Source organism: Paroedura picta, chromosome 5 (genome assembly GCF_049243985.1).
Source record: "Paroedura picta isolate Pp20150507F chromosome 5, Ppicta_v3.0, whole genome shotgun sequence".
NCBI lineage: Eukaryota > Metazoa > Chordata > Lepidosauria > Squamata > Gekkonidae > Paroedura > Paroedura picta.
The window spans coordinates 98095142-98122889 of record NC_135373.1 but is presented as its reverse complement, the minus strand read 5'-3'; the positions used below and the strand labels follow the sequence as shown (position 1 = coordinate 98122889).

The window sequence follows — 27748 nt, the reverse complement described above, 5'->3', positions numbered from 1 at the left end:
AACTGTAATTGTATTGAAAAAATACTAACCAAAAGTATTGAAAAAATACTAACCAAAAACAATATTAAAAGGAGAGCCACATAACTCCAGCAGACATACAGTACCAGCCCACAAGACAAACATAGTGCTGTGCTTATGGTAATACTAAAAACACTTAAAGGAAAACTTAATTTTTATGAGTATTTTACCAATTCCTTGTAATCTGGATGGAGAATCAGCCAAGTAATCCTTTTTATTCTGAAATGGAGGGGGGACACACACGTGAAAGTGGGAGTCAGATGGGGGGGAGTGTCCTGTCTCCACAAACTTTGCCTCAGAGAAGGCGACAGCACAGAAAGAGACACACAGGGAAAGAGTTCCCTCTGGGAAAGACGCAACGGGATTCCCCTCCAAAACCACCACCCACCGGTCCTCTCAGGTCCCCTCAGGCGCCTGCCCAGCCAGGGGCGCTCCCTACCAGCTCCCTACCAGCACCGAATGAGGAGGGTTGGCAAGAGTGAGCATGTGGAGCAGCAATTTGCCGACAAAGGGGCGAGACTGGTGGAGGAGAAAGGAGGAGGAGGGCCAGCACATGGATTGGGAGGCAATGGAGCTGTCTTCTCCATGGCACTCTCAGGGCAAAGAGGGACAGATAGATTGGCTGTTGGGTGGAAAGGTGTTAGGGCTGCCTAATGCCTGGAGATTTAGGGATGAGGGATGGGGAGGGTGGGGTTTGAGGAGTAGAAGGACCTCAGAAGGGTTTAATATCATATACTGTACCCTCCAAAGCTGGCATTTCCTCCAGGGAAACTCAGGTTGCCAAACTCCAGGTGTTTCTGGTCCATGGAATCCTTACGTGGCTCTTTATTCATGGGAATGGTATTGATCTTTCAACACATCCAGTCTTGGCAGTTCATATATGCAGAGCAAGAGCAGTGGCATGGGGGTGAGGGAAGCTTTAAAAAAATCCTCAAGCCAGTTATGCATTCTGAATCTCTTCCCCCAAGCTGGATTTTGTCCCAGGGTTTAGGCTATGGAAGTTGGTTCATTTCCATTTTTATAAATCACAAACAACAAACTTTGAATCATGCTATGTATATTTTGTCAGAAAGTTCTGAAATTAAAGACTCAGCAAAATAGAAAAGTTGTAAGAAACGCCTTATACACTGTAAAAGAATTATCACTACTAGAGAAGGTAGTAGAAAAGAGACATTTTTGGCCCATGTAAATTACGAGTCATCTACATTAATCTTTATGAAATGATTTTGAGAGAAAAGCTACATATAGTATCACAAATACCTGCTCAGGATAACTTGTAATTTCTTCTATAGGTAAAAGGATTCCTGATAGCCCCAATTAGAATTGAATGTTTGTGCGTGTGGGGGGCGGGCAGGAGTGTTTTGTTTTAAACCCTCTCTCCAGTGACAATTCCCTGATAAAGTCGCCCTAGATATAAACTCACCCACTGTAGATCCCACAGCAAAAATAATAATAAGCAGAACTCATAGGGTGCATCTATGTTTTCCCCAGTCGGGCAGATATGTCAGTCTGTGATGTGCATTGTGAGTTGTGTAATGGAGAACGTTTTAATGGGGAACATTTAAGGAAGCTCCAATCCAGTTCCAGACTCTCCATGGATGCTTTTGTTTTCAGAATAAAGCACAGGAGATCATCCTGATCATGGATCTCCCTAGCATGAGTAGTTGGACCACAAGTTTATTGCTCTAATCCCTTGCATAACATTTTAATTATAGTGGAAAAAGGACAGCTCCTGATGAAGAGATATTAATAGTGGATCACATTCATACAGGGATCTGATTCTGTGGTGAGGAGACAGGAGGCTTTGCTGGGACAGAAGTTGTAAAGATTCATAAGTTGTGGAGACTCAGACTTACAGGAGTCAGAAAGAGTCTAGAGGAGACCAAGCAGGAGGAAGATGGAGACTCCAGTAGCTGTGATCCCAGCTTCCATCCTTTGGCTGTGGGCCCAGGCTGCATCCTTCTGGAACAACATCACAGAATTATTCATCCTTCTCCTGCTGCTGGCCCTGCTGCTCGATTATGTACTGTGCAGAAAAAGAAGTAGTCGATATCCACCGGGACCCACCCGTTTCCCTTTCTTTGGGAACTTGCTGTTAATCGATCTCAAAAATCCACACATTTCTTTTCGACGTGTAAGTACCTGCTCAAACCCATTTTGTACGACTAGTCTTATTGAATAATTAACAGTTGATTGACTCAGTGATTGACAGTTGGCTGAGAAGGTACTGAACCTTTGAAAAGTGAAACAATAATGGGGGAATTTACAGCTAAATTTGTATTTCCTATGGAACCCTTCAGTCTCCTCAACAAAGCCCAGTTTGTACTACTTTTATGTGGCAGATTTCTGGCTGTTTGATAAAACATATTTTTGCAGGGATTATATGAAGGTGTGGCGAGGGCCTCTATTTCTTATTGTACTGTTCTGTGGAGAGCAATGCATTTTCTTCTTTTTAAAATCATAGTTGGCAGAAAAGTATGGAGCAGTCTGTTCATTCCAAATTGGGTGGCACAATATTGTCGTGCTGAGCGGATTCAAGGTGATAAAAGAGGCTTTGGGACAGAAAGCTGAGGAGTTTGCTAACCGTCCACATATTCCATTGTTCAGCCTAGTAAGCTTTGCAAAACATTGTGAAGGTGAGTACCGTTCCTGCAGTGATAGGATGCTCTGGCAACGCTTCCATGCATTGACATGGCTCGACAGGGGAGAAAAATGGGAAAAAACTACAACAAATTAAATGTAGCAATATTGAAACCCATTTGTCCTCTCCCAATGCCATTTATTGCAGATAAAACGAATTTCATACTGCTTATGAAACACTTGTATTTATTGCTGGATATTTATGAATGGTTACTGCACATGTAAATGAGCATCCAAGTTCAAATACCCAGTCTCTCTTCTTAGCATATTCTACCTTACAGGTTTGTTATGAAAATAACATAAAGGGAGGACAACTATAAAGATCATCCTGATTTCCTTGGAGGAAGGGCAGGAAAATATGCAGTAACAGATACGTAGAATTCCTTTGGAAGTTAGAACCAGGGTGTTACCTAGTCTCTGTCCTACAGTCTTCTCCTGCTGTCAAACCACCCAGAAGAAACAGAAAACTACAGCTGTGTACTCCCTCAAATTTCATGCGAGTATCATGCCTTAAGGCAGGGGATAAATGCTTTAAATTGTTAAAGACATGAACCTGTTCAAGTTTGAGGACAGTACCCATTGGCTTGTCAGCGAGAAGTAAAATACATTCAAGAAAACAGGAAGGAAGGACTTTATTGAGGTCCTTCTTTCCTCATCATAAATGCCAAATATGGTATGTGCAGACTGATCATCTAGTAAATTTGGGGGAGGGGAATGGTGAGCTGAAGAATTGAGTATATTGATCAGTACGAAAATAGACACTTGAGGTCCATTTGGTTGGTAGGATCTTGACTGGGAAGAGTAGTGAAGACTTAGTGGAATCTTTGCCTATGTGAGTTCCATGGAGTTAAATCAGGAATAGAACTTGCAAACTAGATTAATTTTATGTGAAATTTCTTTAACTCAAAAATAGTTATATCTGCCCTGCCTATCTCATGAACACCTTGCCACAGTGATCCATGCAACGGTCATCTCCAGACTAGATTTCTATAATTCACTCCACACAGGCCTTCCCTTGTCCTTGAAACTTCAGCTGGTGTAAAATGCAGCTGCTAGGGTTCTCACTGGAACACTGGAGAGGCCATATCCAGCAGTGCTGAAGCAGCTGCATTGGTTACCAGTTGAATACTAGATCAGGCTCAAGGTTTAGTTTTAACCTTCAAGGTCATACACAGTTTAGGCCCAATGCATATGATGGACTATTTAACCCCCTATGCCCCCTGCAAGGCTTTGTGCTTTGTGGGTACAAACAGGCTGGAGATCCCTGGCCCTTGTGAAGTTCTGCTGGCCTTGACCAGGGCCAGGACCTTATTGTCCCTGCCCCCTGCCTGGTGGAATGAGCTTCCAGAAGAGCTGAGGGCCCTGACGGAACTCCTTCAGTTACACAGGGCATGCAAGACAGAGCTCTTCCACCAGGCGTTCAGTAGAGGCCAGGATATGGAAGATCTGACATTTCCTCTGGTGCTCTCTAGTAGCCTGTCTGTATTACATCTTCCTGGACATATATAGCAGCAATTTAGTAGCTTGGTGTATGTGTGTATGGGCGGCGGGGGGGGGGGGGAATTGGGGAGGAATTAGAGGGGATGGGAGGTTTTTTTAATGTGATATATTTTAAAATTTTTACTGCTTTTATTGTTTTAAATTATATGTTGTAAGCCATTGTGGGTTAGCTGGTCTAGGAGCGGTGGAATAGAAATCAAACAAACAAATAAATGTAGCTAACACTGTTATAACTAACAGTGAACAGAAACTTGCAACAGATAGTCTCCTTGATTTCAATTAAAAATATGTTCTTTCATGCACAAAGTCAGCTGTGAATCAAGTCTAGCTGTTCCTGAAGTTGACCAAGGTGCTACATTCTTCTTATTCATTCCTCTTCCAAAGAAGTTCAGTTCCAACTAACTTGACAATACTGACAGTAGCAGTCTGTATTTTGTGTCTTGTAATACATAGCCCCCTCAATAACAATACAATTACAACAATATACCCATTATACTAAATTTAATCTCCCTTTTTAATTAATTAACTTTTCCCATTTGTAGTTTTCCTATTGTCCCATACAAGGAGAGAAAAGCCTAGAATATCTTAATTGGCTTCCCATGAAATAGTTACTTCCTGATAGCTATCCATCACTAACTCTACCCCTACTGGATCAAGCCAAACAATTCCTTGGGTCACCATGAGAATGAATTAGCCTAAAACTGTAGCTGTCATGTGCTTGAGAGACTACCTAGTAATTCCTTGAAGAACAATGACAGACTGGGATTTAAAAAACAACAAAACCTCCATATTCTTGTATATTTCCTGGGAAAAGTGAAGAAAATTATGAACTGACAGGAATTTCTCTCCACTTGCTTAGGAATACTCATGGCAAAGTATGGCAGTGGCTGGAAGGAACAGAGGAAATTCTGTATCTCCACTCTGAAAAACTTTGGGATGGGGAAGAAAACACTCGAAGAGAGGGTAGCTGAGGAAGCTGAGTTTCTGTGCTCTGAATTCAAATCAAAAGAAGGTATGTTTCATTCCTAGGCACCAGAAGGAGGCTGGTCCTTGTGGCCATTCAGTAGCAAGGGATGGTGACTGAAATTTTATATATATATATGCCAGGAATGTCACCTCTCAAGAGATCATAATGCCTTAAAAAAGTCTCTCCTCTAAGCTTTCATTCAGTTACCTCTCTGCTATCAGGAATATATATAGTAGTTATATATATATAACTACTATATATATATATAACTACTATATATATTCCTGATAGCAGAGAGGTAACTGAATGAAAGCTTAGAGGAGAGACTTTTTTAAGGCATTATGATCTCTTGAGAGGTGACATTCCTGGCATTTTCTTTCTTTAACAAGTTTATGAAACTGGGCTGGTCCCAATTAAAACTGTCAACATATCGCAGGTTGGCATAGCTGACACCTGAAAGGGGTAGGTAGGGGTTTGTGAAACAGTGTATTTCATTACCCCTAAAGTCTAGTGTTACGGATGCCAGCCTAACCTTTAGGGAAAAGAAAACCATAGAGACTGGGGGAAGTTCCTACAGCAATGCGGATGCCATGATGTCATTTCCTGGTACATACCCAGAAGTGACATCATGATCTCTGGCCCATTGTTGCCCCATCCCATTGTTTCTCCTGCTGTTTCTCCCCCCATCCCATTGTTTCTCCTGCTGTTCATAGAGCAAGCATGTGGGAAGAACTAATGTGGCAGGAGGTTGCCCACCATGGACAGACAACTGGGAAACTCATAGAGGATAATTCTTCCTTCTTCACACCACATCTGCTACCTGTTTGCCATGTGCAGAGCACTGACTTTGCAAGTAAAAAAACCAACAACACAACAGATTGTGCTTGTGGTCCATCCAGAAGTCAGCCGCTTCCCAGCACTAGATCACATATATTAGAAATCACCATTTGTATACAAATCATTATAATGCTCAAAATATTACTAAACAATACGTACCCTTCCCTGCTTGCAGGGTTAGAATCAAAATTCCCTGGCACAATAAGAACAGAAGAGGCCTATGACAGGTTGAAGACTAACAAGTTTAGGCAGTTTCCATACGGCAAAGATTCTATGGGTAGCTCTTGTTGCTGCAGAGAGAGAAAGAGAGGTCTTCAGAGAGGCATTAGACCAGTCACATGACCTCCCCACTGCACTCTTCTTGCCTCAGCCCCCTGCAGCTGTCATTCCCCCCCCAATTTTTTAAAATATCATGCCAATTGCTAGACAGCAATAGTTCTAAACAACATAACAATTACAGCCATGATTTACTAGGTTCTCTAAATTCCTAGCCTCTCTAGCCCCTTTTGCTGCTTCTGCGGTATGCTTTTCCTCATCATCACAACAAAAAGGGATAGAGATTTGCTTTTTCTTAAGGACAGAAGGAAGAGCTAGTGAGAAGATTGCAGGGAGAAGTACATTACAAAAAGAAGGTGAAAACATGGAAAGCAAACAAGAGCAAGGGTGGGGGAGAAGAATGTGCAGAAGAGTGGGGAGAAGAAAATGTCAGGTGATAAGAACTGAGACAGACATTTCTTTCAACCCTGATGAAGACAGAGAAGAGAACAAGTATTCAAATGAAGTACACAAAATTATCTTGACACTCTTAAGGAGTGGCAACATTACAGTACTTGACATCTGCCTCGGCGGCTACTGTCTCTTCCCACTTTAATCCTCTCCTCAAAGGGCCTCTAAGGAGATGCAAGATTTCCTGAGGGGGGAATTAATAAAGGACATCAGGCAGTAGGCAGGGCTGCCAACCCACTTTGCCAGAGCTTGCAGGTTTCCTACGAAACCCAGGTTTTTCCTGGCTCCACCTTTTCAGCCTTGGGAAACTGCCTGCTGCCTTCTTTGTCTTTGCTGACAACTGCATTGGCAGCTAAGAAAAGAGACTCTGCAGCTTCCCTCCCATCACTTCCAACTAGTCAAGGTAAAAAAAACTTGACTGATCATTGGCAAATTTGGTGAGCACATTCGGGGGAGGGGAGGGGTGCAACCCTAAGAAAGTTTTCCTAGCAGGAATTGCCTTGAATAAAATGGAATTCAGTTTTGAGTAAGCCTGCTTAGGATAGTGAGCAATTTCTAGGGGTGAAATTGGGGGTGGGGATGATCTCATCAACTTACTGCCAATGAAAACCAAAAGCGAGTCATCACGTTGGTGCAATACTATAGGAGTCCTAGAATTTTACCCCAATGCAATGATGCCACTTCCGGTTTTGCATTTCCCCCCTGCTGGCCTTTCAAGAGGCCATGGGGATGAGCAGGTCTTGCAATAGCAGTCCCCCTGCCTCCTTTCCACCCTTGTCACAGGCCCAATCTGAATTGCTGCAGCTGCACATAAATGGGCTTAGAAGGGTGTAAATCTGTTTAGGATTCTACTGTAATTCATGCCTGCCCCAGACTTTCTACTGTAATTCATGCATGTCCCAGTTTGGCCTTTGGGAGGTCAAAAGTAGGAACTGTTAAATATTATGGGCAATAGACAGAAGAATTAGACTTGGTGGCAAAGATCTGATTTTTGACCCTCTGCATGAGGTTAGTGTGGCAGAAAGAGAGATTTCCCACCTAGTCTTAGTCAGCTGGGGGAACACAACTGATGGGAGATAGGTTGCAGAGGAAGGATGAAGGGCAAAAAACCACTGTTTCTTCCATGTAAGAGCTTCCCTGAATGACATTTCCCCCCACCATTATTGATCATCCCCTCAGCGGGCCAATGGCTATGTTTTAAGTTGCACCCTCAGTTGACACAGGACAATACTGAAGCCCAACATCATTGTGAATTAAGTGTACCTCTCAGAATGCTCAGCTATGCATAGGGTTTGGGAACAGAGAAATCCATGGGGAAAGTGTTCTCTGGAAATAAAAGTTTGATATCTGTTTCTCTTTGCAATTCAGCTTCTTGTTTTCAAGGCCGGAACAACTGGGACCTATTACTTTTACCCATGTTTTGGGATTGGAGTCTAATGGAGCATACGCTGTCTGTAATGTCCTTCAAAGATGCCCACAGCTGGATGGGAGCTGCTTTCAATAATATAATGAGATACAGCCGGCAGATGATTATGCAAGAAACAAGCCTGTGGGGAAGTGTCCTTCTCTGGGACAGGCTCACCTAACACAGCTGCAACATTTGCCTGGGACATATGAAATCCCATCATGTAGGCGATATAGGATGGCATATTTCTAGTGTCATTGTTGTTGTTGCTTTGTCTGCTGCAGGCTCTTCCTTCAACCCACAAGAACTTGTGAACAAAGCAGTTGGAAATATTATCTGCATCCTAACATTTGGTGAACGCTTTGACTACAATGATGAGACCTTCCTGAAGATAATGCATTTGACAGAGGAGATAATGAAGTCATTTGCCAGAAATTTGCCCCAGGTACCTTCCTAAGTCTGACTGGACATGAAAGAAGAGGAGCTGCCCAAATACCAGTATGATCTGACACTGAGTCAAACTTGAAACTGGCGAATAATAGGAGTGAAATCCATTTCATTGCTTTCTCCTAATGTTGACATAACAGGCAATTGTCCTTTTGTTGGATTTCACTATAGATATTGTGGGTTAGGTAAGTGGTCTTTTGGGGCTTTTATAAACAGAATCAGTGGATAGCAGAACAGTGAAGCAGGAACAGTTTCAACAACTTTGATACAAAACTCAGGCCAGGCTTTCTCAATGGCCCTGAAAGGGTTTCCTGAATGGGTGGGAATTAATTAATTGCTTATATATTTTTTAAATTTCCTAAACATTTATCAAGTGATATAACCACATATGGTTCTGTCAATCCCCCCCCCCTGCAAAATGACCAATGATGGGCCTGGATGGGCTGGAAAGGGGAGGGATCCTGGATGGTGTGTACACAGCTATGTTTCCCAACCATATTCTGCACAATCGCACCACTTCTGGGGTTTCTTAAAGATTGAAGAACGTTTCAGGGGTTTCTCAATGGTAAAAAAGTTGAGGGAGGCTGATCTGGGCCATCAGTTCCTTACAAAGACCACACAATGCATGCACAAATAGGGATGTACCACAATGAACACAGCCCACCATCAACAGCAGATACCAGAGGGTGTGTCAAGTACATGACAGACTAACATGATGCATGACTGGTGAGCTATTTGTGGCTCCAGTTAGACATAAATCGGGGTGAACTTTTGCTTCCACTCAGTTCTTTCTATTCAAAAGAACCACTAGTTTAATCTCAGCTTTTTAAAATCAGTAGGAACTTTTCTTTGACCTCTGTGAGGTGTGAAAGGCATTGTGTGTGCTTTCAAACCAAATTGTTGCATGTACAAATTAATAGAAATTGCAAACAGCCCCACTTTCAGTTCAAAACGTATTTTCTTTATAATTTAACTTCTGATGACATCACTAGTTTAAAGTGATCTGTTTTAGTGATCAAATGTGGGGTTTGATCAACTTTTTCCTAAACTGAGATACAAATTCAATAGCTTCAGTCTTCAGAACAGGGAAGGAGTTGGGGTGCAGAATTTCCCCCACCAATGTGTGAAGGAAACTAGTTATTTTTATCATAGTATCATTTCAGGGAAAATACCCTTACCACATGTCTTTCTGTTTCCATTGTTCATCTAACAGCTTTTCATTGCAGCATCCTGGCTTGCCTTTATTCCTGGGCCTCACCTTAAAATCAGAAAGCTATATAGTGATATTACTACCATAGTAAGAGACTTTGTGAATGAACATAAGAAAACCAGGGATCCTTCTTTTCAAAGAGATTTCATCGATGCATTTCTGGAGGAGATGGAAAAGGTAAGAAGGAGAAGTTTAAAGTACAGCTTCCCTTTGGATGGCAACCATAGACTATTTGTACTGCCTAATTCCATTTTCTGCCTAGGAATAGGGAGCACCAATTCACTGATTCCTTATCCTTTTTAAAGCTATGTCTTGCATGCCACTGATAACAAACCCACTTATTGCTAATTTCACACATCATCACCCAAACATGATTGACCATTAGCCATGGGTATGACCAACTTTTAATTTCCTTCAGGTCAAGGGGAATCCAAAGACCAGTTTTAATGAGCAGAACCTCGTTAAAATTATTTATGATTTGGTTGCGGCTGGCACTGAAACCTCTGCTTCCACCATACTCTGGGGACTGCAGAAAATGGTCCTCCATCCAGATGTTCAAAGTAAGTGATGAGCATCAGGGGCAATGCAGACATTCCTTGAAGGGTTTGTGTTTTGAAGCATTTCCCCATTCCTCTGAAAATACAAATTAGAAACTTATTTCTACTATGTTCCAGAATGATCCCCATGGCAGGGCTGATATTATAGTAATATTATTTGAAAGTTATATCACCTGCTAGAACACCATGGGTGATGATTGGATGATGTGGGGTTTTTCCTCCAGGCTGTTTTTTGTATTGTTTTAATGGGATTTTATTGTTGTGGTGTTTTTATGTTGTAACTCACCATGAGCCGGCGTACTGTAACCCGCCATGAACTGGATTACAACAACAAAAACAAAATAATAATAATAATAATAATAATAATAATAATAATAATAATAATAATAATAATAATAATAATAATAATAATAATAAATTGGTGCTATATGCACATTTTTCAGTGTGTAATGTTCCTTTTGTATTTGATACCATCCCAAACACCCCTCTCAATTTCTGGCAGTTCAGTTTTCAGACATCTGCAGTTGTGCACTTTACATGTTGCCAAATAGTCTTGCACAAAAGAAGAAGGAAAGGAGATAGGTACACTAACTGTGACTCAGATGAATTTATTAACTAGACAGTCTGAGTCATGCCACATCTCATCTCCTGTTTTGTTGTTGGTTTAGGTATGCAAAGATAAGAGGCTACCTGATATGAAATGGCTCTATTTTTTGAGTCTAGTCATCCCTCTGGATCTAAGCCACCTGCAAGCGAGCTGATGGCTCATCTAGAAAGTCTGACTTCCCAGTCCTCAAAGGTGATGTGGCAGAAAGGCTGTGAGAAACAACTCCCTAAAGGGAATTTCTCTTAGGCAGATCAAAAAGAGATCATGTTATTAAAGAAGAAGAAGAAGAAGAAGAGTTGGTTCTTATATGCCGCTTTTCCCTACCCGAAGGAGGCTCAAAGCGGCTTACAGTCGCCTTCCCATTCCTCTCTAAACAAGAAGATGGAGCATTACCTCAGAAAAAGGAGATATGATGGCTTGACAGAATTAGAGGTCCCACTACTATCTTCAGTCTTGGGCTGTGGCAGCGTTGATGATACTGGGTTTGAGATGTAGAGGATCAGTTTTATTTGGTGTCTCCTTATCAGCTCTCATTGTTGATTCCACTGGTCTTCATGAGAAGAGGCAGAACAAAAAGAGGATGGAGTAAACCACTGTCCTGAACTATGTGGAAGAATACATATGCAATTAATTCATAATGAATTGATTAATATTTCCAGAAAGAGTTCATGAAGAAATTGAGGAGGTACTTGGAAGGGACAAAACACCCACAATGAAGGATCAGCCCCAAATGCCTTATACTAATGCTGTAATCCACGAAATTCAACGTTGTGCTGACATTGCACCTCTTGCATTCCCTTATATAACACGGCAAGATGTTGAAGTTGGAAACTTTGTCATCCCTAAGGTACGATCCCTTGAAAAAAACACTTGTAAGAAATAAAATCAGAGATGCCCAGGCACTGTTTGATTGATCCCATGAGAGGCCTTATCAACAGTGGTTCTTAACACAGAACCAGTTAATTTAACTTAATCTCATGACTGTTGCTAGAATTCATATGGAGCTTACATTATCTGTCTGCCTAGCAGCTGAAAGACAAATAATGCCAACCACAGTATTAATTGTGTGCTTTTTTGACACATGGTATGAAAATGGAGGAATCAACCCTTTAAGCAAATGATTTTTGAAAAAGAAATATGCCAGTTTCATTAATGTGACTGAGCATGCTTTCAACATAATCCTGTAAACTCCAGTGCTAATGAAGAAATGTTTAGAATGACAGAAAACATTGTCTGCAGAAACTTCCAGACCAGCATTGGCATCACAAAAAGACCCCAGATTTTGTGTTGGAGAAGCTTTATGTGATGCTGTTGCTATCAGCTGACAATTCAAAATAAAAACTCTTGCTTTGGAACAGACTTAAATTAGAGGCCTCGTGCATTATCTCAGTATAAATTGGAGTGGCCAGGCTGGAAATACAAGAGTAGGCTCTCTTATCTTATGGAAGGGCAAGTTCTGCTTATACCCATCATCACTCCTCTGCCAACATAGTTACCTGCCCTTTGAATTAAACACAGATTTTCTGTCCATAAACTTCTCACAGTTTTCTGTATGTATTCCACATATTCAAAAAAGAAATCTCACCTGAAAGAAACTAGCTGAGTTTTCTAATCAAGGCTGTTTTTTGATATGTGCTTTGTTAGAGGACTGTAGTCTTCAATCAATTATCTTCTGTGCTGAAGGATGAAACCATGTGGGAAAAGCCACACCAGTTCTACCCTGAGCACTTCCTAGATGACAATGGGCAGTTTGTCAAGCGAGAGGCTTTTCTGCCGTTCTCTGCAGGTAAATCAAAGGGAGTAGAATGATGGCTGTAGACCAGTATACCTCAATAGGTTCCTTGGGGAATTTTCAGGCTAGGGAAGCTTAATAACTGTACGCTTCCTTTTCCACATATGCCACATGCGTGGAATTGAATTTCTACAGAACACCCAGCATACTCCTAGATCTGGGCAGATAGGATTGCCAGCCTCCAGGTAGGGTTGCCAGTGCTAGTGTGGGGAATAATGGAGATTTCGGGGGTAGATCCAGGAGTCGGTGTGATTTGGGGCAGGGAGGGGGCTCAGTAGAGTAAAAGGGTATGGAGTCCATCCTCCAAAGCAGCCATTTCTTCCAGGAGCACTGATATCTTTAATCTAGAAATGAGCTATAATTCCAAGGGCTCCCCAGGTCCCACCTGGGGACTGGCATCCCTTTTTCCAGGTAAAGTCTGGAGGTTTCCTGGAATTGACAACTGCCCTCCAGACTACAGACATAAGTTCCCATAGAGAAAATGGCGGCCTTGGAGGGTGGACTCTGTAGCATTATACCCTATAAACTCCCTCCTCAAACTCTGCCTCCTGCAGGCTCTGTTCCCCAAATCTACAGGAATTTCCCAAACCAGAATTGGCAGCCCTACAAGTAGACCAGAAACAGGGTAACATGTAGTTAGGACCTTACTTATGGCTTTCTGGTGTGTGCCAGATACTGAATCTAGTCTAACCATAGCATGATAACAAGGTAAGTCAAGGGCTGAAGAGTTTGGAAACCTGTTTGAATGTATTGATTTCTGTGACTTCCATGCTCTCTAAAAAATAGTGTCACAATCAGATTTGTGTGAGAACTAGGGATGCTATTCCCCTGGTCCTCTGGCTCAGACTGACAACCGTAGTGAGAACTGAATGCTGTATGTGGAACTGGGTTCTGTGGTTTCCTTCTGTTACTTTGCTTCCCTTCCCTTCCCTTCAGGTCGCCATGCCTGCCCTGGAGAACCAATGGCTAGAATGGAGCTCTTCATCTTCTTCACCAGCCTCATGCAGCATTTCACTTTCTGTATCCCTGAGAACCATCCCAGGCCCAATGAAGAGAGGCTCTTTGCCATCACAGTTAGTCCGTCCCCTTTTCACATTTGTGCCATCCCCAGATAACATCTCAATGGCTTCTGCTATTCAGTGTTCTGGCCTACAAACTGCTTGCTAAGACACAGATATCTGGGGAAAATGTTTTATATGAGATTTTGTCTGCATTTCCTTGCTTTAAAAATGTTGTCAGTGAATAAAATATATGCTCAGGATATTAGCAAAGTTCTGAATTGAAAGAAACACAAATTTTAGGAAAAGAATGAGAGACCATTCTCCTTCCCTCTTTTTCAGACCATGTGTGATAATTATTTTAGCAGTTCCCAGTATTTCACATTATCAGGACCTCTAAGCGAACTCTTATTATACACTCTTAAAATGCAACTGTGGTTGCATTTTACTACAGAATTTATTGAATTAATTTGAACTTAGCTGCCAGTAATGCACAGTAAAATTCCCCAAACTTGAAATGGAATGAGTGGGATTCACCCCTTTGGTGGAAAGGGGTTTATAAGATGTGATGATAAGTATCAACAAGCTGTTTTCTGTTTCCTGTATCCTTTGCTCATTCATCTGTCCAAAATTTTGTACAAAGTATCTGTTTTGTATAGGACTAATTCAAATGTCTTGAAAGCACAGTGATATGTGTGCATGTGTATGTGTGTGTGTAATTTCTGGTGGCAGGGATTCTTGCACCACTACTTTTTGATGAAAGCTGTAATGTAAAGTGACCAGATTTTAACATTGGTAAAGCGGGACACCATTGACATTAATTAAAAATTTGGTCTATAAAAGGTAAAGGTAAAGGTATCCCCTGTGCAAGCACCGAGTCATGTCTGACCCTTGGGGTGACGCCCTCTAGCGTTTTCTTGGCAGACTCAATACGGGGTGGTTTGCCAGTGCCTTCCCCAGTCATTACCGTTTACCCCCCAGCAAGCTGGGTACTCATTTTACCGACCTCGGAAGGATGGAAGGCTGAGTCAACCTTGAGCCGGCTGCTGGGATTGAACTCCCAACCTCATGGGCAGACAGATTCAGACAGCATATCGCTGCCTTACCACTCTGCGCCACAAGAGGCTCTTATTTGGTCTATATGGAGCAACAAAAAGTTTCATAGAACAGCGGTCCACAGCCTTTCTTGTGTTGCGGACCGCTGCCAAGGAGTGAGGGGGAGAGGGTGACCTCATGCGTGGCAGCTGCCGCACAAACACGCATGCGCACACCTGCCATGCATGCACTTTTGCGCCCACGCAAAACTGCCGTGCGTACACATTTGCGGCCCTGCCAGGCGCAAACGTGCATGCACGGCAGGTCCGCGCATGCACATTTGTGCTGCTGCCATGCTGGCGGCCACACTTCCCTCTCCTCCCCCTCCTGCAGCAAGAAGCTTGCCCGGCCTGAAGCTAATCAGCCACTTTGGTGGCCAATTTGCTCGTGGCCTGGAGAGCTTCTCACTGCGGGGGGGGGGGGGGAGCTGTGGCCTTGTGCATAAGTACAATTTGCCAGGTGACTCCAGATGTCCCTCCAAAAGTGGGACAATCTGGTCACCTTACTGTAATTTATATGTTTTCTCTAAATCTCCTCCTGTCCGTTCTATTTCTCTTAACCCTACTCCCACCTTTTCTCCTTTATCCAGAAATAAGTTAGTCAAATCCCTTGAAACAGACAGATCATGTGTTTCCTTGTGCTGATTTATAACCTCTACTAGGATGTCAAGAATTTCCACATATTTTCTATGAATTCCAGGAGTATTAGCAGAAAATAACAGGATCCTTTGTTTCTAAATTCATTGTGATTAAGTTCAAAGAAGCCCTGATTAGTCTGGGGCTCAGCTGAAGGGAGGCCAGTTTTTCTCTGACACTGTTTTAGCTTCCAGTAGGCATGATGAGATCAAGATTGTGTAATAAAGAAAAATAGAAAACTGACTTTATCAAGGTAATTTCCATTTTATCAGTCCTATCTAAATTCACAGAATCACAGAATGATATCGTTGTACTTGTAGTTTAAACCCATTACTGCGTGTCCTTTCCTCTGCAGCCAACGGAAACAGCATCCTGCCCTCCTCCAAGTAACAACCTTTCAAATACTTAAAGAAGGCTATCATATCCCCTCTCAACCTCCTTTTCTCCAAGCGGAACATTCCCAAGTCCCTCAAAATATCTTCATAGGGCTTGGTCCCTTGGCCCCAGATCATCCTCGTTGCTCTCCTCTATACCCTTTCAATTTTATCTACGTCCTTCTTGAAGTGAGGTCTCCAGAACTGCACACAGTACTCCAAGTGTGGTCTGACCAGTGCCGTATACAATGGGACTATGACATCTTGTGATTTTGATGAGATGCCCCTGTTGATACATCCAGGCCAACTTCTGAAGCTGTCATTTTCTTCAGGAAGCTAAGCAAGGTTAGCCCTAGACAGCACTGGGATGGGTGATAACTAAGGAAATACAGGGTCGTTACTACCCAGAGGTAGGCAAGCCAACTTGGAAACTTTCTAACTAGAAAGATGTAGCGCAACAAGAAGAGTCATACTATTGCCCCCTATTGGTTTAAAATTCATTAAAATGCCTATCTGGGGGACTGCCTGCTTGCCTATGCCCCCTGCATGGTTCTCCGCTCTGTGGGTGCAAATCTACATGTGGTCCCCGACCCCAGAGAAGCGCACCTGGCCTCGACCCGGGTCAGGGCCTTTTCCGTCCTGGCCCCAACCTGGTGGAATGAACTCCTGGAAGAGCTGAAGGCCCTGCCACAGCTGTCTCAATTCCACAGGGCCTGCAAAATGGAGCTCTTCCACCAGGTCTTTGGTTGAGGTCAGGTCCTCCAGGGTCAACTGGAGCCCCTCCTCCTCTGCCTAGCGCTATTACATTTGGCGTATCTTGTACCTATGGTGGCTTGATTGTGAATTGAGGAATATTTGGGGATTATGCTGCCATCTTAGGGGGTTTATGGGTTTTAGCAGGTTTTAATTAATTTTTAGCATGAAGGATGTGATTTATTTTATTGGGGTTTGTTTTTGCTTTGTGTAACCCGCCACAAATCACCAGAGAGTGGCAGGATAAAAATCTAACAAATAAATAAATAACTACCTCCCTACTGCCCCCAAATTCCTCACTACCTCCCTGGATTCTTCCATTGTCCCCCGGGGGACACTGCCCACTTTGGGGACCCCTTGGTAAAAGCGAAGAGTTTCTGGCAATTCCTAGACCTCCTCAAGGTCATTTATGTTTGTTTGTTTTTTTACTGGAAGTGATATAGTGGGTTTTTAATGTCACCTTCCACTCACACATGCAGCCAGACTCAGGGTGTACAGCCAGACTCACAGTCAGATGTGCACTGGAGGAACTCACCTTAAAAAGTTCTTGTTTTCTTGGCATTGTGAGAGTTCTGTGAGGAGAGTGGAGAAAGAGCTTCCAGTTTCCTTCACAATTCACTTGTGACAGGGTCCTCCCCCCTATTTTTCTCTGGCTCTATGCCCCCTAGAAAGTTTTGCAGGAGTAGCTCCTCCATAGAGTCCAAGGATGTGGAATGGCCTTCATTTCAACAACAGGGAGCATCATTCCACTGACAGAAAATGTAGTCTGGAGCTGGCCTGTGTGTGCTTTAGGCTAGGCCCCGAGAGCTTAGCCCTTCTGTAGATCTGTGTCATTTGTTTATTTATAGATTTATTTATTTATAGATTTATACACCCTCTGGGTGATGGCTTGGGGTGGTTTACACATAATAAATACATTAAGATACAGGTTCAAATTCTGGCTCCCCTATGAAACTCAGTGAGTGATTTGGGATCAGTAACTCTCTCTGTACAAGTGTCTCAAAGTTGATATTAAGGCAAAATAGAGAAAGAGCTCCGTGTCCTCTGTTCTGAGCTCCTTGGAGGAACAATAGAAGAAAACTGCAGTAGATATACAGATAAGAGCTAGATGGTCCTGCTTCCATGCCTCTTTTGTAGGAGATTATCATCAGCCTCACCTGCCACAAAGAAGGCGAAATAATCTACACAGAGAAAATGCAAATTACATTACTCATTGTGATGTTTATGAAACTGGATTATACACAGATTAGTCTAAGAATGCAAGCATTTCACCATTGTGTCCTAAATAACTGTTACACAAAGACAGTCTGAATAGGAGGATTCTGAAGCAGGGTGCTGCTGATTTTGGCTGTGAACAACTAATTGCCTAATTTTCGATATCATGAAAAGCCAAGAACATTAGTTCCTGCCTTCTGAGGGAAGAAACATGGAGTGGAATTGCACTGAATGGGATGGGAGAAGTGGATAGGCTTCAAATCAAGTCACATGAAAAATATAACGTCCATGAAGATCAATGAAGAAGTGTTTGGGTACAGCAAGGAGAGCAAGAGCAACAAGAGCCCTTTCTGGTCATTCCAAGGAAGTAATCGTACTTTGTGGGATCATTTCTGTAAGCTTCTCCCCAACCTATGGACATTTGTTGGAGCGAATGAAGACAGTCTATGTCAGGGGTGGCCAAACTGTGGCTCTCCAGATGTCTATGAACTGCAATTGCCACGAGCCCCTGCCATCTGGAGACCCACAGTCTGGCCACCTCTGCTATTTGTAGTTAAGTGACTGCACATGTGGCAGGGGCCCTCCGTGTGGCTGGGAATCTGAAAGCACCTTCATTCTTGGTCTTACCCTCTTCCTTCCCTCAGACGCTGGATTTTACCTTCTGGCTTGTTTTTTTGTTGAACAGCCCCTTTATGTATTTTATTCGTATTTGTTTGTCTATTGTTGTCTTACTCAGTTGCCGTGACAAACTTGTGTAGCAATTCTAACCCCCCCCCCATTTAAGAAGGTAAGTTATATAGATACTTCTTCACAACTCCTCTCTTGCCCCTTCTTAATCACACATTGGTTTCTTTAAAATTTCACTGTAAGACCATTACTGGTGAGGCATGTCACAGACAGAAGTCTTCCATCCTGTTCTGGAACATACAAGACACTTTTAACAAGGAGTTTACATGTTTCTTTAGATGGCTCACAGAGGTTTAAGAATCCATACCCAATTATTTCTGCAGTGATGCTTTTTCCACCTGCAAGGAAGCTCTACCTTGCGTTGAGATCATGTTCTGTGAAGAATTCTGCATTGTTTGTCATGTGGCTTGTGGTGCCTAAATCAATGTACCATCCATTTGACAGGTTGTTCAGTGTAGCTTTAGACAACCACCCCAATCTTTATCTACACATTTACCTGCGGCTTTCTTAATGTTAAATCCATGGGTCCAGAGATCAGGATACTGGGAGTTCATTTCAGCTCTTTATTGAGTCCAACTTTAAGGTACAGAAACCCAAAACTGAACTACAACCTTCCCCCCCTGCCCTGAAAAGACCCAATATATACAGTATAGAACAAAGGGAAATTCCCACAAATGCGTGCTATTTGTCAGTTTTGTTAGCAGAGTAAATAAGGCAGGTTGCACACACTGATTTAAGAATAGTTAAACGTTTATTATGGAATTATTATACTTGATAGTGCAGAGGAGAGACCTAGGAGCTGACTACATGCCTAATTAAGAGAGAGGGGGGGGGGACTGGAACTGTGGATTCCAAGAAGGAAATTGCCCCTAAGAGTAGCAATCTGGAGAAAAAGAATGACACTTAACAGGAGAGAAGGTCATGACTTCACTATCCAATCTAACAATCTTTTTGCTGCCCCCTGCAGGGTCTTTGTACACCAGACATTGTCTATTCCAGCAAGTTTCTCTTCAAACTGATTGGATCTGGGAGCCAGGATCCAGCTGCGCATTGGCCAATTATAATCACAGGATTACAATCCTGCCTCAGACATAAAGCTCAGGTCCTCGGCAGGTCTACATACACAACACCTAGCCTTTTATTTAGATGAATCAGTGCTTTGTTTTCCCTGTTTAGCTCTCCAAACAGAACAATTCTTTTTCAGATGTCCAGCCATTTTATAGCAGTAATGCACCCTGGTCCCCCCTAGTTGTATGCCATTAATACCTCTAAAATGAAATGCAATGGTTCAATCAACATTCTGAAACCATTATATACTGATTTGCTTATTGATATCAATCCATGCATAAATTCTGGTGCACAGAAAACATCTTTAATGACAATGGTATACTCTCCCCCTTCTGGTGATGTGCAGTACGGCATCCCTTCCCCACTTCAGCTTTAAGACATTGAGGTTTACCAAGAGAAACGATTTCATTTTGTACTTTATCATGCTTTGAAAAGAAGTCACGTCATCCTGTCATTTGATATGAGGCTCCCCTTAGAATGAAGCTTTTCATTTTCAGAGTACAACAACATGCTATAGGATGCTTTGGTCTGATCCTGCGTTGAACAGGGGGTTGGACTAGATGGCCTGTATGGCCCCTTCCAACTCTATGATTCTATGATTCTAACAAAAATAGAGTCCAATAGCACGTTTAAGACCAACAAAGATTTATTCAATGTGCATGCAATCTTTCGAGTGCACTCTTCCTCAGACTAAACGAACAACTATCATAACTGTGGATATATAAGGCAAAAGCAAATTATGGCAAATTAGTAAACTGTGTCATAATATCCAAATTAAGCCATATGATGCCATAGGACAATTCTTTGCCAAAACTTTTGAGTTCAGCTGCAATTCACAAAAACATTGGAGAAATAAAACTGTCCACATTAGTAATTAATGGCAGACACTATCCCAGTTGTTGCTGGCCCCATCCATCTCCACCCAAGTGTGGAAACATCCCTGTAAGTGACAAGCTGTGCCGGCAACTATCTTGTCCTGAGACCAGAGGACAAGTCACATTGTCCCAAATAAAACAAATTTAAAAGAAGAGAGGATTGTAAGGACTGTCAATATAAGAGTTGAACAAGGTTAGCATGCATGGTGTCATTAAAAAAACAACAACCATGTCCTTATGGAGTCCAGGGTATGCCATTGTTTGGAGTGCTGTAATAACTCGTATTACTGCAATCTCCCTTTCTAGTCTGTTCTTGAAATTCCTTTGTAAAAGTTCCATTTTAAAGGTTCTGAGCAGGCGTTCTCTGTTGCTCTTGTCTCGGTGATTTGCACTTTCACACTTTCTCTGCTTTTTAGTTATAGTTGCCATTGTTTACTTTATTTATATCACCTCATCCTCAAGTCCTCCTGTGCAATCTTCACAACAAGCTTGTGAGGCCAGTTAGGTTGAAAGGGTATGACTGACCTAGCAAACTTCAATGACAGAACAGGGATTTGAATCTGGTCACCCAGATCCTTAGTGTAACCACTAAAACACTCTGGGACTCAATATTAGGGCTGTGGCTTTGTTATCTTTAATGACCCTCACTGCTTGCTCCACTTTGACCTCTGGGAAGCCTTTTTGAATCATGCTTGTAAAATGGTCTCTTGTCTACAGTGTTTCTAGCAGCATCTTCCATTTTCTAAAACTGCAGTCTTTGCCCTTGTGGGGTGGCACCTCATGTTCCCCTGTACCTCCTGATACTATTTCCCCTTTCCCTGCTCCTGGCAACTCCCATTTCCCCTCCCTTTCACTGCCTCATTCTCTCCTTCTCAGTCACTTACCAACCTGCTTCTTACCTGTCTCCCATTTTCAGCTATATTTATTATTTACTTCATTTATACCCCACCTTTTGTCACAGTGGGGACCAAAGCAATTTAAATTATTCTCCTCATATCCTTTTTATCTCCACAACAACCCTGTGATGTAAGTTGGGCTGAAAGTACATGACTGGTCCAAAATCATGTCCACTCTTTTTCTGCCACTCACAGGCTACTCCTCAGCCCACATCACTCCCACTCTGCAACTTCCACCATTCTCCCCCTTTCATCAGCATACAAGCCTAACTATTGCTTACTTTTTGCATACTTTTTGTAATTCAGGAGCGGGGTTCTTTACACGTGGGATGAGTCCAGCTTTATGAGTTTGTCACTAGGCTTAGATGGCTGGAGAAAGATTACTGATGGGGAACGGCTGAGGTACAGGTAGGAGACATTTCAAAATTAAAGAGAGTATGGTTCAGAAGTGGTGGTTTGTGTGTTTGTATGCCCACCAACATTCTGCTAAGATGGCTGCTTGAGGGTAAATGCAGCTCAAAGAGTCTTCTTTAAAACACACACACACACACATGTAAAACTGGAAAGATCAACCAGGTCACACGAAAAAGAGGAAATTTTGGTGCTACAACACATGTCCATTTTTAATTGGCATGCAGAGTATACATGCCACAATTTCTAAAAGAAAAATCAGAGGGGGAAAAGGTGTGGTCTGGAGTGCATGCGCAACATTCAAACTTAAGCTCTACCAACTATTTCAGTGAAATTTCAGTGGCACCTTTAAGACCAACAAAGATTTATTCAAGGCATGAGCTTTCAAGTGCAAGCACTCTTCCTTCCTCAGACCAACACGGCTACCCACTTGAATCAGTTTTTATGTTAGTGTCTGTAATATAACTTTGTGTTAGCTGCCATCTAGTGGCCAAGTAGCAAATACACCTGTTAAACTGTCAGATGACACACCCTCCCGAGGAAAGAGGTCTTTGAGGCTTTGAGCTGGCATTTCACAAGATGAATGTGTTGTGTCTGTAGACCTGGGCCTATTCTGCATTGAATGATTTTTCCCGCATTCATTCTTACCGATCTCCATTCAATTTGGGCCCGGACATAGTAAGTGATCTGCAACAAACAGTAATATACTATGCATGCATAATATGCTGTAGGTCAGTCATGCTGTAGGTCAGTAAGTTGGGTGTATCAAGTCACTCAGAGGGTTCTTTCCAGACGAAAGGCTGCCAGCCTCCAGGGATCTCCCAGAATTACAACTGAACTGAAGACAGTAGGGATCTGTCACTCTGGAGAAAATTATTGCTCTGGAGGGTAGACTCTGTGGTATTATATTCACCTGTGGCCATTCCCCTTCCCAAACCCTGACCTTCTTAGCCTCCATCACAACATTTGCAACCCTAGTCAGGCCTGCCCCCAATTAATCCTTTCTCAAGGGCTAAAATAGCCCCACCCTGTTGCTTTACTCACAAAGATGCAGCCTGTCATGCTGTGATTGCCTATCAGCAGCCACTGGGGGAATCCCTTGCTTAGAGCTACAGGTGCACCTTTTATTAGTTTCACATTAAGAAAACAACAAAAATGTATATTTCTAAAATATTTCATATTTTCCTGTAAACCTGGGCCCCGTTGAGGCTTGTTGAAAGATCTGTCTTGCCTATTCACAGCTCCAGTGACTGGATTTAAGTATCCTAAAATTTGGCCAACTTTGTTATTAGCCTATAGACAGGTGTGAGCTTGGAAGACTCATGGGGGAGGAAATTCCCTCTCCTCTACTTACTCACCAGGCCCACTGGCATGTCCACTGGACTCAAACTTTTTTGTTCTCCCAGTTTTTATGTTAAACAAAACAAAATCAGAGTCCAGTGGCACCTTTAAGACCAACAAAGATTTATTCAAGGCATGAGCTTTCAAGTGCAAGCACTCTCCCTTCCTCAGACCAACACGGCTACCCACTTGAATCAGTTTTTATGTTAGTGTCTGTAATATAACTTTGTGTTAGCTGCCATCTAGTGGCCACGTAACAAATACACCTGTTAAACTGTCAGATGACACACACTCCCGAGGAAAGAGTTCTTTGAGGCTTTGAGCTGGCGTTTCACAAGATGAATGTGTTGTGTCTGTAGACCTGGGCCTATTCTGCATTGAATGATTTTTCCCGCATTCATTCTTACTGATCTCCATTCAATTTGGGCCCGGACAAAGTAAGTGATCTGCAACAAACAGTTTCCCCAAAACAGCCTTCAGTTGCTTTCACCATCTGCATCTGGGTGGGCTCCCCACCCGACTGTAGTCCTCCTTAGTGCTTCTCAATCACACCACCCCTCCCCCAGTTTGTGGCGGCCTGCCAGGAAATTTAGCACCCACTGCACCACTTTAAAACAACCTTGCGCTTACAATGTAAATGAACAATGCCTGGCTAGATCCCGTCTGCCGGATCCAGCCCGTTTAAACCAAAACGGACTAACAGCACACACTGATGGGAAGATCCATTGTTTGATTAAGTTGGAGTTTTTTGGGGAATTGTTGGTTCAGTTTGTGGTATAGGTCTGTACTTCTTGTACCATGCTAGAGTCCTAATAGAGTGCTCAATTCACTTCCAGTGTCTGTGTCCTCCTTCAGATCCACAGATCTAATATATGTCTAATATATGAATCCCTGTGCTTTGTGGTACAAAGCAGAATTATGTTTCTACCTTGCTGGTGTGGACTCCAAACATTACAGCTGTTATAAGAAAAAACTGGCTTATACCAGGATATGTTAATTTTTGTTGTGGTATGTATATGTGTTTTGGGGGGGGGGAAGGGAGAAATTGGGGGTTAAATTTCCTTAAATTAATGCATTTAAACAGCATTAAATTAAATCAGCCTAGGCTTCCAGGTGCAGCTGCTATATTTGACAAAAGGGAGCCCACAAAGAGCTTGCAGGGAAGGTTCATCCATTCCCCTTCCTTTGCTTTCTTCCTTCCTCCCCTTCTTTAAAAAAACTTTCCTCTCCCCTTCCCTTATGTCAGTCTTCCTCCTCTCTGTTTCTTCCCTTTCTCTGACAATCATCCCATCCCCCCAAGTTTGCTTATTGTCCTCTCCTAACACCCCTCTCCACCTTCCTCGTCTTCCTTCCTCCACTCCTCTTTTGTCTACCTCTGTTTTTCTCTCTTTCTTCCTACTTCCACATAGATGCTTTCTTTCTCTTTCTCTCTGCCATCATTATGCACGGGGTAGAGAGAATTGACAAAAAGAAAATGTTCTCCCTCTCCCAATATACTAGAACTCAAGAGCAGTAGGTTCAGTACAGACAAAAGAAAATACTACTTGACACAGAGAATAATTAAAATGTGGTATTTGCTGCCAGAGAATGTAGTGATGGGTACAGGAATGAACATCTTTAAAAGGGGGGAGGTAGACAGATTGAGGTTAATTCTATCAGTGGCTACTGGCCATGGTGACTGAGGGGAACCTCCACATTCAGAGGCACTAAGTTTCTAAATCCCAGAACTAGGAGGCAACATCAGGGGAAGGCATCCAGAGGAACTGGTTGGCCAGTGTGTGAGACTAGATAGACCATGGGTCAGATCCATCATGGCTCTACTTACGTCTTCCATTGTCAGCTATATTTATTATTGATTTACTTCATTTCTACCCTGGTTTTCTTTATAACGGGGACCAAAGCAGCTTAAATTATCCTCCTCCTCTCTTTTCTATTCTTACAACAACACTGTGAAGTAGGTTGGACTGAAACCAAACCTAGAGTGTTGTGGTTGGATACAGATGGCCACTGAGGGCTTCCATTTCTTAAAGCTGCAGGTGCTCCTTTTATCATTTTGGTGTTTTTTAAACCTCCCCAATACATTTTTATTTCACTTTAAACACATGGCATTACAAATAAGGTACATTCCGTTTTAAATGTGTTTTTCAATATTAAAATGAATTAAAGGGATACAGGTGAAATTTAGCTTCTATGGGTTTTATACCTGCTTCAGGTCACTAAAAACCTTCCACTGTCCTCTGGGTGTTGACCTAAGTTTGGAAACTCTCTGAAAGCCCCAGCCTTAGCCCTACAAAGAGGCTGAGGGTGGAGTTTCCCCCACAAAAGACCGGCATTTGTTCACTCCTATATAGCTTCCCCAAATGAAGTGCCTATGAGAATGTTTGCTCTAACTTCAATTAAATAGCCAGAAAACAAATGGTCTGGGAATGCCACAGATTTCACAGTGGACCTGTACAGCAGCATACCACTCAGATCATGAGCTGAACACAGATTAGCCCTTACTACTTGCCATTCTACCATTCCTCGAAGTCCATTTAAGTTTGCAGCGATTGCTTCAGTGACTCCATCCAGCCACCTCATTCTCTGTCATCCCCTTCTTCTTTTGGCCTCAATCGCTCCCAGCATTAGGCTCTTCTCCAGGGAGGAATGGTAGAGGACAGGAAGGCCTGGAGGATCATTGTCCATGGGGTCGCGATGTGTCAGACACGACTTCACACCTAACAACAACAACTTGCCATACTTGCATAAAATATTTTGTGTGTGTTTGTTGAGGCCCACTGTTATGATGAGTGTGTCACTTTTGTTTGCTTTGTACTACAAGGCTCAAATAGCCTCATCAACTGAACACAATGCAAAATACCCCAGTTAGGTCTGTTTTTAGTCAAACCTCTCTGAGAGACAATTAGTTTGACAGCTCAAACGGACATATAATTATCCAGATTTTAGATCCCCTTTCAGCAATTCAAGAATTTTCTCAAGGATTTTGTTTAATATAAAATATAACTCTTTTAATTAGTCCAGAAATCATTAACTGGAGAAAGATGCAGCATGTAAATACTTCCCCAAAATAAGCATGCTATTAAAACCCCTAACATAGTAAACCTAATCTAAATATATAATGATAACAATTTATTTAAGAATCAGGCAAATCAGATTTCAAATTGCTAGGTAAAATGGAGAGCCCAGCCTGCTTACCATAATACAAGGTCCCTTCTGACTGGAGGCCACAGACAGAATCATGATCAAACCTTCACAAGGCAGACTTCTATACAGAAGGTGACATTTATAAATCTTATAACTTCAACACCTCAAAGTAAGAGAATTGGAACCTATAGCTAATTATCTTGTTACAGATAGAAAATAAATTTCATGGCTAATTAAGAACACTTCTAGCTAACAGGATGATAAATCTGTAATTCTCCATCTAGCGTAAAGATTTTCCATGTTGAGAATAACCTTGACTTTGTAATACTTTCACACAGTAATTAAACTTACATCAGTTATGATGAAACTACATGAGATATACATACAGCTGGTTTATACCGGAGGTGTCTTATACTGACTTGGAATTTTCATTTCACTTAAAGGAAAATGCTATATCTGGGGAATGAACAAGACAAGGTGAAGCCAAGGGGTTGTTTGCCAAAAGGATGTTAATAATGCAAGTCAGAAAAATATTGAGATCTTAGATATGGTGAAATCAGGGAGAGTATCACTGAGGAAAATACCTGCAGGCAGTCTAGCAGAACACCCAGGTTATCCAACAACTTTGTTTAATACCCACTTTGGAATGCAAATATTCAGAACACATATAAATATTATACAATGTGCATTCTTTGGGAAGGAGGTGGCAAGAAGCCAAGAAAAGTAGAGTAGAAGCAGGAAGATATAGCTACTTATTCAAAGTCCACATACAGGTCCGTGTTCTGTTGTGGCAGATGAAATCTTAAACAATTGCACAAATGTATGGTTTAGAGCAGATTGGAAGAATAACCATTTCTACAAAAGTGTAAACTACAGCATTGGCATTCTTAAATAATCAAAATTTGTAAAACTGTCTGCACTTTTTGCCTCCCCAGGAGTAGATCCAAATTAAGTGCCATTACCCGGCATTTTCTGAATCTTCTTTTCCCATTATTATTTTCCCCTTCAAATCTGAACTCATAGTTTTCCAGTGAGGAATTCCAAATTTCAAATGTTGTTTCCCACTGCCCCTTTGAGTCATAATGTTCTGTGTTCACTCTGCCCCCCCCCCTTGTCTCCTAAGCAATCTGCCAATATGGTAATATTATAATGCTGGGACAAAATGGGCAGCAATATTTCATGTAGCCTTCTCTGTGCATTTACCTGTCCATGAAGTTCTTTTTCTTTCATTTTTTTGGTGGTTAGGTTTTGATGCCATGAGTTTGCATTATTTCTTCATTCTCCCCTTCTTTCCCCATATAGCTCCCAGTATACTATTTCTTTTACAATATTGTCCTTAACACTTTTTACTCCTCCTCTTAATAATTGTGAAACTGCCTCCTGGGAGGAGACTGTCCTGGCTATCAAAAACCTATCAGAAAGAGGCTGCAGAAAACCTGCAGGCTCCTGATTGGCCGCCCAGATTAAGTCCCACCCTACAGAGGCTTTCGGAGCCTGCTGGCTGCCATTTGGCCACTAGACTTAGCTGAGCTCAGGTAGGCCTCAGGAGC

General features: G+C 42.2%; 2 protein-coding genes and 1 long non-coding RNA gene across 3 annotated transcripts in view; 2 read left to right on the top strand and 1 right to left on the bottom strand.

Annotated features, from left to right (window-relative positions):
* The first annotated feature begins 1831 nt into the window (after window positions 1-1831).
* LOC143838262 (cytochrome P450 2D14-like) lies at window positions 1832-13821 on the top strand. The gene is made up of 9 exons (XM_077339323.1): window positions 1832-2152; window positions 2483-2654; window positions 5018-5170; window positions 8378-8538; window positions 9754-9927; window positions 10169-10310; window positions 11574-11761; window positions 12559-12700; window positions 13643-13821. The coding sequence occupies exons 1-9, from the start codon at window positions 1916-1918 to the stop codon at window positions 13819-13821; spliced, it is 1548 nt and encodes a 515-aa protein (XP_077195438.1). The 5' UTR covers window positions 1832-1915.
* LOC143838264 (uncharacterized) lies at window positions 6152-11459 on the bottom strand. The gene is made up of 3 exons (XR_013231315.1): window positions 11308-11459; window positions 9719-9798; window positions 6152-6252 (listed from the first exon to the last, which is right to left on the bottom strand). It is a non-coding gene; the product is annotated as an uncharacterized LOC143838264 (long non-coding RNA).
* A 9568-nt stretch (window positions 13822-23389) lies between the features above and the next one.
* LOC143838263 (cytochrome P450 2D14-like) overlaps window positions 23390-27748 on the top strand; it is a 50728-nt gene continuing 46369 nt past the window's right edge. Inside the window, exon 1 of the mRNA XM_077339325.1 lies at window positions 23390-23491. The gene's annotated coding sequence lies outside the window, so the exon portion shown is untranslated. The remainder of the gene's footprint in view (window positions 23492-27748) is intronic.